General features: G+C 27.8%; 1 protein-coding gene across 2 annotated transcripts in view; it reads left to right on the forward strand.

Moving 5' to 3' along the window:
• LOC117172887 (odorant receptor 85b-like) overlaps nt 1-13,303 on the forward strand; it is a 59,276-nt gene extending 45,973 nt beyond the window's left edge. Inside the window, exons 8-11 of one of the 2 annotated variants that reach the window (XM_033361165.1) lie at nt 7,600-7,690; nt 9,198-9,334; nt 12,934-13,066; nt 13,170-13,303. In XM_033361165.1, the coding sequence (XP_033217056.1) occupies nt 7,600-7,690; nt 9,198-9,334; nt 12,934-13,066; nt 13,170-13,226 (418 nt within the window). In that variant the 3' untranslated portion in view covers nt 13,227-13,303. Of the gene's footprint in view, nt 1-7,599; nt 7,691-9,197; nt 9,335-12,933; nt 13,067-13,153 lie in introns of both variants that reach the window. The other variant, XM_033361164.1, reaches the window with a different exon arrangement.
• Nucleotides 13,304-14,718: the final 1,415 nt, after the last annotated feature.

Raw genomic sequence — 14,718 nt, forward strand, 5'->3', positions numbered from 1 at the left:
TCTAGTCGGGAGTGGTGCTGACTGAAAACAGATGATTTGGAGCGATTCGCGCGCCATATGTTGGTCATTCTAAGGACTTATTGAACTACCCTCGTACTATTTGTTAAAAATTTTCAAAATATGACCGAAAAGTCATAATTTAGAACAAATAAATACTGGATTCTATCACATTTTTGATCATTTCATAATAAAAAATATGGCTAAGAAACAAGTGACAGAAAAAAACAAAACAATTAAGTAATGTATACCATTATGTATAATTAATTGACTTATCGTTAACATGTATATTTTCATTATAGCGATATAATATAAATCGATAATTTTACTGCCTTCATTTCATAACTACAAAATTATAAGTCTGCATATTCGGAAGATACGAACTTTTTTGATTATAATATTCAAAGTAATATCTAAAACTGAAATAATATTCTATTCCTTGTTCCTAGCATCTACTAGTTAATTGTTATAAATTATGACATTTCGGCCATATTCTCAAAATTATTAACAAAAAAGTAGCATTACCGAAAAATGTATGCCACTTGTTTCTTAGCTATTTTTTATTGTAAAACCATCAAAAAACGTGATGGCATCCACCAGTTAATTTTTCTCTAATATAACTTTTCGGTCATATTTTGAAAACTATGAACAAATAGGAGTATCACAGGAAAATGTATGCCGATTGTTTCTTAGCTATTTTTTTATTGTAAAATTATCAAAAAACGTGATGGCATCAACTAGTTAATTGTTCTGAATTATGACATTTCGGCTATATTTTAAAAATTAGCAACAAATAGTAGTATCACTGCAAAATGTATGCCACTTGTTTCTTAGCTATTTTTTAGTGGTAAAATTATCAAAAAAAGTGATGGCCTACACTTGTTAATTGTTCTAAAATACTTTTAATTTTTAGCTGTTAAAATACTTTATAACACTGAGTAACATCAGAAATTGTATGCCGATCTTGCAATTAGCATTAAAATAGAAATGTGTAATTGTAGAGAAAGTTTCAAGCACTAGTTAATTGTTCTAAATTATGACTTTTCGACCATATTTGAAAAATTAGTTAATTGTTTTTTCCCACATTTTTATTAACTTTAAACCCTTGTATATTTACCCTCACTATCACTTGGATTTGGATTCCATGTTGTTTTGGGTATAAAAGTGGTAAACGAAGAATGCTTTAAAGTACACGGCATACACTAGTTAATTGTTCTAATTTCTCAAAAATTTTAACATTTTGAACTTTCAAAATGGCGGGTAGTATCACACGTGGCCCTTGGAAAATCGGCTTATTGTATTTGTTTTGCATATAGAACACGATGGTGAAAAAGGCAACCACAAGTTAATACGACCACCATATATGTCATTAGCTCCCGGTCTATTACGAAAATGTGAGAGGGAATTAAGAGGAAGCGTTTATCTTTTGAAGATACATATAAGTTTTTAGACAAAGTAAATCCGGTGCCTTAAAGCAATATAATTTGAAGAATTTATTTTTTGACCGGGAAATAACGAGTTGAATTTTATCTTTTTCAATAATGATACCATTCACTTTAAGCTGATATTTTTAATTTAAAAAAATTCAAAATGCAGACTTGAAGTCATGAACAATTAAAGATTAAAAGCGTTTAAAGTCGAAATTTTTTGATAAAAATCATTGATTTTTTACCATTTATTACTTATTAAAATATATAGCAGTTCTGAAAATATTTCCAAAATAATTTTAAATTGAATAAAATTAATACAACTTATTGTTTTCTCAAGATTTGAAAATACAAATTTAGAGCTTTTCAAGGTTTATTGATTTGTTCTTTAATTTAGAGCATTGCAAAAGATAACGCTGATTTATATTTTTGGAATTAAATTTAAATCTTTGAACTCTATAATTTATAAAAGTTAAAAATTCTAAATTTGCAGATTATCTGCATTTAATTTAAACTTGTTTAGTGGGAAAGTGTTTCTACTTTCAATTTTACACCTGGAAATTTTTGAGCATTTGATTACAAAGTATTTTACTTAACAATTTTTAAGACGACAATTTGAAAAGTTTAAAACTTAAAAGTTCCGATCTGAATGCCTCAATTTTCAGTTTGTTTTTTATTACTCTAAATGGAAAAGTGCTTAGCCTTAGAGTTCGAATTTTTTTTTATTAACTGTGAACAATTTTTGCCAACCGAGAAAGACATTTTTAATTGAAATAGATTATTTAAATTTCAGATTCAAAAATGTTTATACGCCTATTTTTAATCAAAAAATTAAGAAAGAATTTGTTAATTAAATGAGTCTAGAAAATTATTAATTTTACAAAATAAATGGGTAATTAAATGAATCTCTGAAAATTATTAATTCCACAAAACAGACAATTTAAGAGCGTCGCACAGTGGTCAAAAATCGAAAAACAGGTGGTCAAAGCCCCTCAAAAAATTTCCCTAAGTATTTTTTACTGATAGATAAGTCTCAGCAGTATATGTGCAACTTATAGCGACATGCAATGACAATAAAATGTTTTTCTTTACTGAGCGATTGAGTCGGAAAGTGAGAGTTTCATAAGTAATATTCAACGCGTTTGAAACAAGTGAAAAACTACTTCACGAAAAACGCATAACTTGTGAAATGGTGAACAAATTTCTGTTTTCCAAAAATGGAATCGTCTGCGATTTTGAGTTTATTCTCAATTTTTATTTCAAACTTCATATATGTCCATAACATGAAATCTGCAAGGCCCTCTTTATCGAAAATTGGTTCGGTTAATTAATATAGTTCCAACATGACTGTAATTTAACCAAGTTTAAATCCGATAAAAAAACAATAATTTTAGGTGGGTTCACTTAACGCATTTTTCTCGTATGTTTATAAAAATATAATTTTGACCTTATATTCATGAAAACTTAACCTAACCTTAACTTGAACTTACTTCTCGAAACGGTGACCCATCGCATTACTTTGTTGGCTTATTTCTAATTTTTGTAATTAAAAAATATGTATTAACAAATATTTTTTCTGCATTTTTCAGAACCTGTACAAGACAATAAAACTTTTTCAATGACCAGAAGGGAAACATTCGATCTCGTAAAATCCGAATTACCTCGTCCTACTATATAAATTTTTGTGCAATTTTTTAATATTTTGCCACTTACTACAAAGCTTCAGATCAAAAAATTCTATACAATAAGAGACTCAAATAAAAAATATTTTTAAAAGCGTTGTATAGATCATAGAAGTTCATAATATATACAAGGATTTGTTAAATATTTTTTGAGTTGACTGTCTTCTTGTATATATTTTTATTATTTAAAGCTTTAGAGTAATTGCAGAATAAATAATGACCTTTTAGAGCCTTTATAAAAGTTCGCCATATTAGATCCATAGTTAATTTCTTTTAAAAATAATGGATTCGTAATCAGCGACTATGAAAACCCCGTTATACCAATTTTGAAAAGAATCGAAAGTTTATTTAGCATAATTGTCCGCCATACTGGATCCGCCATTTTGTTTTCGAAATTTTTGACATCGTATTCGTAATCAGCGACCTCAAAAACCCGTAAGTAATCGAATTTGGCCCATTTAATTAACATTTTCTAATTTGGGCGACCTTTTCCCAATTTTTGACCACTGTGCTACGATCTGAATATATTTTCTGAGATTTCAATTTAAAAAGGCCGTCAATTTGCCGATTTATATCTTTACATTTTTCCAAGATTGAAATAATAATTTTCTTCTAATTCAAAAAGCTATGAATTAATTAGGATTTTTGGATTATAAAACCTTGAAAAATGCTGAGTGACACATTTAGAATAAAATGCCGAATTTTTGAAACAAGGAAATATATTGGAATGAAAATCCAAATTCACTGCTCATTCTTTAACATTGGTTGCCTAAAAATGTTTAAAAATTGACGATTTCATTTAAAATTATCGAAATTCCCTGTACGTTTTTTGAGTTTATTAACGAGATATCCTAGAATTGCCGACTGTCAAAAGTTTCGGTGGGTGTCGCACCCACGAATACCCCCACCCCCCACCCCTCGCTAGGCCTCTGGGTAAAGCCTTTATGTAAATACAGACTCAACACTTTTTTCCTTCTCTCCTTTTTATTTATTTTTCTTAAAATGCTTTTTTTCTCCTGTTTTCAAGAAACTTCTCCTTTTTCTTGTGTAAAGTTAATTCCTTCTAATTGAAAAGTCTACGGTTATATTGTTGGTTTAGAATTAGGCTCTTTTGGTTAAAAATTTAAAAATTAATTTTCCTAACTAAAAATGTAAATAATCGATTTTTCGTTGATAATTAATTGATCTTTTTTAATAAAAAATTTGACCACAACATTTTGTAATGATTTTTTTTTAAATTTAATGTTTTCAAATAAAAATTAAACATTCCACTGTCGGCTTGAAATTGATCATTTTTAGTTTGAAATTAAACTGTTTGGTTCAAAATTATTTTCTTGCTTCGAAATTGAACTATTTGGCAGAAAATTCATCTGCTTGGCTTGAAAATTCAGCTGTCTTATTGAAACTTAAAGCAATTTGTTATAATTTATTTTATTGGTTTGAAATTTCACTATTTTCTTCAAAATTATTATTTTTCATTATTTTTTTAAAATTAAAATTTCACCGTGCAACTTTTTGCTGAAAAGGAATTGAATTTTATAAATTTCTCTTTTTATTAGAAATTAACTTTCTTCATTAAAATTTCATCTAGTTAGTTGAATGTTAAACTGCATTGTTGAACATTTATTTTCTGGTTATAGATTTATGACTGCCTTCTGAAAAATTCGTCATGAATCTGTTTTTCATACAAGTTTAATATTTTTAGTTTAAAAATTTGTCGATTTTTGGCTAAGAATTTATTGTTGTTAGTTAAAAATGTCAAATTTCCACGTTTTGAGACCCTCTAAACCCGAAATACAGATTTTTACCAATATTTCTGTCTATGTGTAAAATTCCATGTCTGTGACCACGATGAATTATGAAAAAATAATTATATTAGATTAGTCTTTGGTATACTTTTTATCGTTAGGAACTGAAGGCCAAGTTCGTAAACCAGCTATTTTAGATAAAAATTCGAAAAGTTAGAGCATTTTCAAAATTTTAGACTATTTTTTTAAGATTAAAAAATTCTATGAACGGCTATTCGTAGTTTTCGGAAATTCGAACAATTTATCTTTGAGACTTTTTTCATTTAAAAAAATGTATCAGAGCTGTAGAATATTTAAAATTCAATAAAACAAACGAAAATGACAATTTTAAGACAAACAAAACAGGATATAAAAAAAAAAAACAAAAAAAGGACGGTTGCTTTATGAAAGCCCTACGAGCGTATTATAACTATTTCTTTTATTTTTCGAAAATTCCGAAGATAAAATTTATTTTCCAACAAAGGATCAGGCACAAAATGCACATTAAATGGATCCCAATCGATTTTGTTCACAAAGTTTTTGAGTTACACAGGGTTAAACTTCGGAAAAATCATTTTCCTAAGACATAGGACATTTTTCAAGGTCGTTCATACTAAACATATCATTTATTGTTTATAATCAGATAATAAGAATAAGATATAAGCAGAAAATCAATATCCAGCAACGGAATTCAGGCTGCTGTCAGTAGCCAGTCAATAAATGCATGGCTTGAACAAGCTGTTGCCAACGAACTAACCCGAAGTAAAACCTCGAATGAACCTTTCAGAATGAACCATCCCCTAACGAACGGGCCCGATTGAAACAACTTAAACGATCAAACATAAACTTAACCCAACAAAGCAACCAAACAAACTAACCCAAAATTACTAATCCAAACCAATCAACCAAAACTAACCTACCCGGACAAATACTTCCATACGAACCAAGCAGTACGAACCAACCCAAAGGACCTAACGCATTGGGGAAAATGACTAAAGAAGTCAACACAAAAAAACAAGCCCAAAAGAGCCGACCCAAATCATCAAATCCAGCCAACTCATGCAAACCAATTGACCAACTTGCATTAGTTCCTTTGAGTTGGTTCATTCTGTTCGGTTTTTTTGGGCTCTTTTGTTCAGGTTGGTCGGTTTAGAATAATTACTTTTGTTTGTTTGCTTCAAGATGATTAGTTTAGATTGATTAGTTCGGGCAGGTTAATTTGAGTAAATTAGTTTGGTTTTAGTTTGTTTGGGTTATTTGGTTCGGGTTATTTCGTTTTAATTAGTTTCTCTTGGCAAGTTTGGGTTGAATTACGTGGGTTGTACGAAGATGGTGGTCCGGGTTGGTTTCTTCAGGTTAGTCTGTTTATGTTGACAAGCGTGAGTATACTCGCTTGCGTGAGTTTCTTTATGTTAGTTCGTTCTGTTTGTTTCGTTTAGGCTCTTTCATTTGGGTTAATCGGTTTAGTGTGATTGGTGTAAGTTGTTTGTTTTTAGTTAATTGACTTGGGTTAGTGATTTTATGTGAGTTAATTTGAATTTCTTGATTTGTTTTAGTTTGTTTGGGTTTATATTGACTAGCGTGAACATGCCCGATAGCTTCAGTTAGTTTAGGTTACTTCGTTCCAATAAGTTCGTTTGGGCTCTTTCGTTCAGGCTGGTCGGCTTAGGATAAATGGTTTGGGTAGTTTGTTTTGAGGTAGTTGGTGCGGGTTGATTAGTTTGGGTTGGTTTGAGTGGGTTGGAGGTTTTTAATGGCCTGGGTTGGTTCCTTAAGGTTAGTCTGTTTATATTGACTAGCGTAGGTATTCGCACTTGCATTAGTTCCAATGGTTAAGTCCGTTCCATTTGGTTCGTTTGGGCTGTTCCGTTCGGGTTGGTCGGTTTAGGATTATTTGTTTGGGTTGTTTGTTTTGAGTTAATTAGTTTGGGTTGGTTAGGTCGGGTGGGTTAATTCGAATTTCTTGTTTTTGCTTAGTTTGTCTTGGATAGTTAGTTTGGGTCAGTTGTTTGGTTTTAATTAGATTCTGTTGGTTAGATTGAGTTGGCTTGCATGGGCTAGAGGGGCTTGATTGTCTGTGAGGATTCCTTTGGGTGGATTTGTTCATGCTGACTGACATGGGCATGCTCGCTCACATTAGTTCCTTGGGTTAATTCGGTCCATTTTGTTCGTATGGGCTCTTTTGTTCATATTGGTGATTTTAGGAGAATTGTTTTAGGTTATTTGGTGTTACTATTTTTATAATATAGTTTATGTTCTAAAAATTCAACTATTTTCTTCAAAAATTGTCTTTTTTGATAAACAATTCATCCTGTGAAATTGAAAATTAATTTTCTTCTGTAGAAAAATTGTTCGTAGAAAATTCAACCGTATATCATAAATTTCATCCTTTTGGCTTGAAGATTCAACTATGTGTTTAGAAAATTAATCTATTTGAATTTGAAGTTTAATCGTTTTTGTTCGAAAATTCGACCATTTGGTTTAAAATTCATCTTTGGCATTATTGTACTTTTGTGTTTTATTTTCTGCGTTTATCAAATGAGAATAAAAGAGAAGGGTGTAAACTGTTTTCAAAATAAGGTGACGTTGTTTTTGAGAATTCCAAATTAAAAAAAGAATTTCAAAATAATCATTTCGCATTTTCAAACTCAAGGTTAATAACATCAAGGTTTTAAGAATAAACTTTATTTATATTAATTGGTGCAGGTTCGTAAATGAAGTCGAATCATGTTTTGCGACGTGTTTAACTTTCACAATGGGAGTTTCAGCGATGATCTTATGTTTTCAAGGAGTGATGGTAAGTTATTAAAAATATTTTAATTCATAGCTGAGATTGTCTAAAAAAAATAGGTAGACCCCGATTTATTAATTTTGAAAGGATCGATTTTGAAAAGATTATGTACATCAATCGTCTTATTTATTGTTTTTTTACAGACAGCTAATCTAATATTATTAATTAGCATTACTATTATATAATTAATAAAAATATGTAGTATTGCAAAAACTCTTAAAAATACATTAACGCAAACATTTCGTTGAAATACATTGATACGTTCAGAAATATTTTTAAATCTATGAAATCTGTTAAAATTTTTAGAAATCCCTTTGAAATCTTTAAAACCCTTAAAATAGTTGAAAATAATGTAAGGATACTTGAAGCGAAAATAAATCAAATTCATTTGCTAAAGAAACCTACAAATCTATTGAAATTTGTAAAATCCCATGAAATCTTTGAAGTTCTTATAACATTCTTTGAATTTTGTGAAATTCTTCTAAATTCCTTAAAATCTTTGAAAACCTTATCAGATTCTTTAATGTCTTGAAATTTTTAATCGCTTTAAATTTTTTAGAATCTTCTGAAATAATTTGAAATCTTTAAACTCCTTTACAAGCTTTTTTTATTTTTTATGTTCCTTAAAATGTTGAACTTCGTAAATACCGCTTGAAATGTAATTCATTTTATTTTTCTTTATTTCTAAAGTTTTTCGAAATTGCTATAAAGCCTTCAAAATTGTTGCAAATCATAAAAATGCATTAAAGTGTGGAGAAATCATTTAAAATCTCTTTAACAGAAATTTAAGTGAATTCATCATTTAAAGTTATTTAAAAAATAACCGCTAAATCGAATCCTTTCATTCGGATCCCGTAAATCATTTGGAAACCTTATAAAAATTTTTGAAATCTTTTTAAATATAAAAATTTGTAATCGTAAAAATTCATTAAAATAAGTACAAATCACCTCAAATATACACGGAAGTTCTTTCAAGAAAAGCCGCCATATCCCTAGAAATATTTAAATATTTAAAATGTGCAGTTATTGCGCACTATTCTTAAAACTAAAAGCAAGAATCCAACGATTAAATTTGGACAACCACCCTATAGTGTTCCTATTGCATTTTTTAAAAATACAAAAATGTTTCTGAAAAGAAAAAAAATTCTCTTTTTGGACAAAAATAAAAAGGAGGAAAGAAAAATGAGAAGCAACCAACCAAATCTTCTTCCTTCTCTTTTTATTTCTTCCGTCTTTTTTATTTTTATTATTATCATATCACAATAAAACAATTATTTGTAAACGATATTTACCATCGTTTGGACACTCATACAGCACCCTTATCGAAGTAAAAAAATTCGAGCAGGCAGGAACAGCAACGAAAACACGATGCTGCTCTTGCCAGCACGGTTTTTTTTTGCCTTGAGTGCTGTATGAGTGCCAAACCGTTGGTGATTATTTTTCTCAAATGTTTTATTTTTTCATTGTACACACTAAATATTAAAATATTATTGCATTTATTTTTTCGACACAGATAGTGGAAAGAATTGATGAACCTGACTTCGTCATGAGGTTCGCAACGAATTTTTTAGGTCAAGCTATTCATCTTTTTTATAATTGTTATAGTGGACAAATGCTAGTAGACAGAAGTGGACGTTTTCTAAATTACATGTGAGTACTTGTGATAACCATAAAAAATTCAATAAATACTTAAGAGTCGTCAAAAATTGAAGCATCTAAATACATTTTTCTCGTTTTTTAAAATATAAATGTGAACTAAACTAATACAGTCCAATAAAACATCTAACTTTCTTGTTAAAAGTTCCTTTTTCTATTTGGAAAACCTATTATCATATTTTTTGTTCAGAATTCATCTGTTTTGTGAAATTTTTTACTATTTGGTGAAAAATTTATCTATTTTTTTTAGTAAGTTTCTTTTAGTCGAAAATATAACTAATTTGTTTTCGGCTAAAAATTAATTGTTTAAACTTAAAAATTTAACGATTAAATTTTCAATTAAAAATTATATTTTTTCAATGAAAATTCAATTACTTGATTGAAAACTTAAATAATTTCACAGATTCATTTGCTTGGTTTAAAATTTGGCCATTTTCTTGATAATTCGGTTCATCTTGTTAAAATTTAATTTTCTTTAATGAAAGTGTAGCTTTTCCGTTTTCAGTTGAAAATTAATCATTCTTAGCTGAAAATTACCTTCTTAAACTTCAAACTTAACTTTTTCACTTTTCGTTGAAAAGTAATAATTTTTAGATGAAAAATCTACTGTTTAGTTGACACTAGCGTTTTGTTATCAATTCGTATTTTCTTAAAGAAAATTAATATTCTTCATTGAAAAATTGAAATACTTAGTTGAAATTTGACCCAATTTGTTTCAAAAAAATTATTTTATTGGTTAAAGACCCATCTCTTTGGCTGAAAATCTAATTATTTTGTTAAAAATTCGTTGTTTTTTTTTTAATTTGAAATCATCGGATGGAAACGAAATTTTTTAACAGTTTTTATTTTCGCTTAATAATTGATCGGTTTTATTGTTTCTGAACGAAAAATGATGTTTTTGGAGATTTTTTTTTATCGTGAAAATATTCATCATTAAATTTTTATTTAAAATTTCCTCTTTTTCGGGCAAATTCGACTATTTTTTACTTTAAATTCAAAACTTTTGTTGCTTTAAATATAAACTATCATATTTTTTGTTGAGAATTATTCTTTAACAGTTTTGCTAAACATTTGTCTTTTGAAATAATTTGAAAAAATACATTTTTTTGTTTAAGATTAACGGTTTCAGTTGAAAATTTAAGCATTAGGTCACAAATGATCTTTTTTTTTTGCAAATACACATATTTGTGTTAAAATTTAACTTGTTTGTAGAAAATTTAACTTTTTGGCTTAAAAATTCAAAAAATTGATAGAAAATTAAACAAAATGGCTTTTGAGTGTGTGACAAAAAATCACCTTCATTGGCGAAATAAGCACACAATTCACTTACAGAACACACCAAGTTATATTTTCGATCTCATAATAAATTTGAATAACACCCGAAAACAACTTAAAGTTAAATATAATTTATTTTTGCTACCCGGCTACACAGTCACACTAAAAAAGTTGCAAAAAAATAATAAGTTTTCCAACTTTTCCCAATATCATAACTGGATGAAAACCTCTGAGAATATAAAAAATACATGAAGTTAGAAACTCTTATAGAATTTCAGCTTTTTAGCGTGTTCCCGAATTAAAAAAATTTCAGTTGAAAGGCACGAAGGGTACCGGGGTACCCCGTCACTCACAGAAGGTTTTAATTAAGCTTTTTATTTAAAATGCATATTTTTGGTTAAAGATTTCATGTTTTGTTTAAAATTTATCATTTTTAATTAAATTTAACTTTTTGAAAATTGATTGTTGTTGTTCTTGACAATTACTTTTTTTATCTGAGAATTGAACAATTCCATTTTGGATTTAAAATGTTTTTTTTAGTTGAAAATTAAACTTTTTCGTTGAAAATTCATCTTTCCTGATTGAAAATTATCTGTCCTTATAAAAACTTTTCTTTTCTGGTTTAAGAGTCAACTGATCGAATCCATCTCAAATCAGGCAGAGTCTTACACTTGAAATCGCAGAACCTCTCGGGGGCGAAATATAATGTTTTTTAGAGGAAATTAGGCGATATGTGTTTTTTCCGATTTGTGAACAGAATTTTTTTCTAAAAAGTTATGCTTATTTGAATTTTGTTCTTTGTTTTTCAAAAAACTAGAATTTTTTCTTTAACCCTCTATAACTTTCGGCCTTATTTCTGAAAAATTAAAAATCAATTTTATCCAAAAAAAACCCACCTTTAAATTTGTTTGTCAATTTTTTGTTGAGCTTGTACTTTTGTAGCCAGGAGAATTCTTTTCTGTTACAAACGAATTTTCTACCTTTCCTTCGAAAAAATTATAGATGTGAAAAAATGTAAAGATAAAAGTTTGCACTTCTGAAAAAGTTCTACAAAAAATATCTCTTGTTTTTTTTACGATATTTTTCATAGTTTACGAAAAAAATTCAAAAACTACATTTTTCGGTGAAAACAAAAATTCTCCCGGCCTCAAAGATGGTTTAGCCTACATGATGCTGCTGAGATGCCTTTCTTTTATTAGTAGAAACTTCAGAAACATATTTATTAATATAAAAAGGTGGGCGTTTCCCAGAATTATACTTTCTTAATGTTTTCAAAATTTCAAGAAAATAATTTTTTTAAACCCTACCTTTTTTACTTTTCTGAATATTTTTTTAAGTTTCAACCTAAAGTTAATAAAGCTTCTCATTTTTGAATCTGGGATCATTTTTTTCCTAAAAATTTAGTTTTTAAATTTTTTTCATAAATCATGAAAAATATCGCAAACTTACTTACAATATATCTCCATTCTGGAAGTACAAGTTCAACAAAAAATTGAAAAGAAATATAAAGGTAGGTTTTTTGAGAAAATCTATTTGTATTTCTTTTAGAAAAACCGCTGTCATTTTGTTCATTTTAAACCTTTTTCCATTTTCTGGCGAATTTTAAAAGGAGACGATGAACGCTATTAGAATAAGGAAGAAAATAATATATATCTCAATTAGGCCAAAAGTTATAGAGGCTTAAAGAAAAAAATCAGTTTTTTTGAAAAACAAAGCACAAAAACGCATAACTTTTTAGAAAACAATCTTTTTGCAAATCGGAGATTTTGCGATTTCAATTGTAGGGCCTTGCCTAATTTAAAATGGATCTTTTCAACTGTTTTGTGCAACATTCAATTTTTAGCTTAAAAGCTTATATATTTTGTGGAAAATTTGTTTACCTGGGTAGAAAATTATTATTCTTTATCGAATATTCATACATTTAGTTGTTATTATGATTAAACTATTTTATTATAAATTCGTACCTTTTTATTAAATTTAGCAGATTGATAATCTTTTATTTTGTTTGTTCAAAAGTCACTTTTTATATTAAAAATTTAACGCTTCCATTTTTGGTAAAAGACAATTATTCTTTCAGTAGAAAATTAATCACGTGTTTTAATAAACTTTGAGAGCCCCTTCCATGTAACTCCTATATTTTATTTTTGAGAATTTACCCTCTAATTATTACGTAATTTTTGTAAAAAATTGAACTATTCCCCTTGTTTTTCCTTATCTGTGATAAGGAAGGGAAGGACTGAAAAAGCTTGAAAAATAGGGTGACGTAATAAAGTATCTACTGACAACAAATTTTATTTATTTATTGGAAACTTTTTCAGATACGAGTCGAATTGGTACCTCATGCCTAAAAACCAGAAGAAGCTCTTATGCATGATGTTATTGAGGAGTATAAAAGTGTGCAAAGTGACTATTGGAAACTTCTTCATTCTCAATAATGAGACATTTGCTAACGTGAGATCACAACTTCATTATTTTGCAATAGTTTATGAAATTTTTGTTTATATATTTTTCTTATTTTTTCCATACAAAATTTTTTAGATTTTTATTATTTTAGCTGATGAAAACAGTTTTCTCGTACTTAAGTGTTTTAATGTCTGCACGCGATCAATAAAAAATTTGGAAATATTTCCTTCCGGTAGGCAAGATGCTTAATAATGAAATAAAACAACTACTTAGAATATTTAGAAAATCCTTTTACTGTTATTTTACCTCCATTCAATATATCTTTTTTCTTAAATACACTGTATTATTTTTTAGAAAATACTGCCTACATACAGTTATTTTTAAAATTACCTATTCCATGCGTTTCTAGTTTTTATGTTATTCCATTTTGAACGATTATTAGATTTATAATTTTTTTTGTTTAGTTTGTTCTTTTTTTGTTTTCTTTTTTAACCATGTAACTTTGAACACTTTGAGCTTAACAAATTATTTTAAAACTTTCTCAGTAAATTTTCGATTCTTTAACTTAGTTTGAAGGACTAAAATCTTAATTATGGTTTCTGAGGAAAAAAATTGAGAAGAGTGAAAATATTTTCAGTTAATCCGTTTTGTTGAGAGGACTTTTTGTGAGACATAATATGAATAGAACTAATATTTATAACCTGTTATTAAAATCAAACTTTTACAAAATTTTATATTTCTAAAATTCCAATTAAGAAAATATTTTACATCTTTAGACCGGACCTAATATAAAATAATTTTATAATTAAATGCAAATTGCAAATTTATCCCTTTCAAGCCCATAATTAAATTCGACTAACAGCTATCTTGCAAATTAAAATAAAGCATTTGACTAATTTAACCATTTAATTATTCCATTTATAAAAAAATCATTCTTCTTGTTGAAGAAGCTTAATTTTTGGTGTAATTCAATTGTTTTGTATCTTGACTTAAAATTTTTTGGTAGAAGTATTTAAGATTTTGTTGTTGTTGAGATTATTGCATGTTGATTCAACTACCTGGTTTATATTTAATACACTTTGTAAAAATTTATCCGTTTAGCTTCAAAATAAATTTTTTTTTATAACTTTTTTGTTGAAAATTTATATTTTTGTTTGAAAATTCAAATATTTCGTTAAAAATAAAACTATTTTTATAGGAATTTGACTAAATGTAAAAGCATTTAACTATTTTGTAGAAAATTAACTTTTATGTTGAAAAATTAAATTTATAGGAGGAAATTCAACTGTTTTCTAGATAGGTTGCGTTGTACTATTTAAAGTTCGACACCTTTGATGAGAATGTATTGCTTTATAAACCATCAAACTTCCTTGTGAAAATATCCAATTTTTTTGTGAAAATTTTATATTTTTTTGAAAATCAATCTTCTTGATTGAGAATTCACCTATTATGTTAAGAACTCCTTTTTTCGTTTAATTGAAATAGCTGGAAATTCTTCGTTTCGTAGGTAATTCATTTTTTATGGCAGCAAAGTTATCTTCTTGGTTAAGAATAAACTTTTTTGTTTCAAATTCAACTTTTGTGTTCGAAAATTCAAACTTTCTGATACAAAATTCGACTGTTTTGTAAATATTTCGCCTTTTAATTTTTAGAATTTGAGAAATCGGTTAAAAAATTGATGTATTTTATCGAAAATTTCA

This window comes from Belonocnema kinseyi, chromosome 5 (assembly GCF_010883055.1).
Source record: "Belonocnema kinseyi isolate 2016_QV_RU_SX_M_011 chromosome 5, B_treatae_v1, whole genome shotgun sequence".
NCBI classification, from domain to species: domain Eukaryota; kingdom Metazoa; phylum Arthropoda; class Insecta; order Hymenoptera; family Cynipidae; genus Belonocnema; species Belonocnema kinseyi.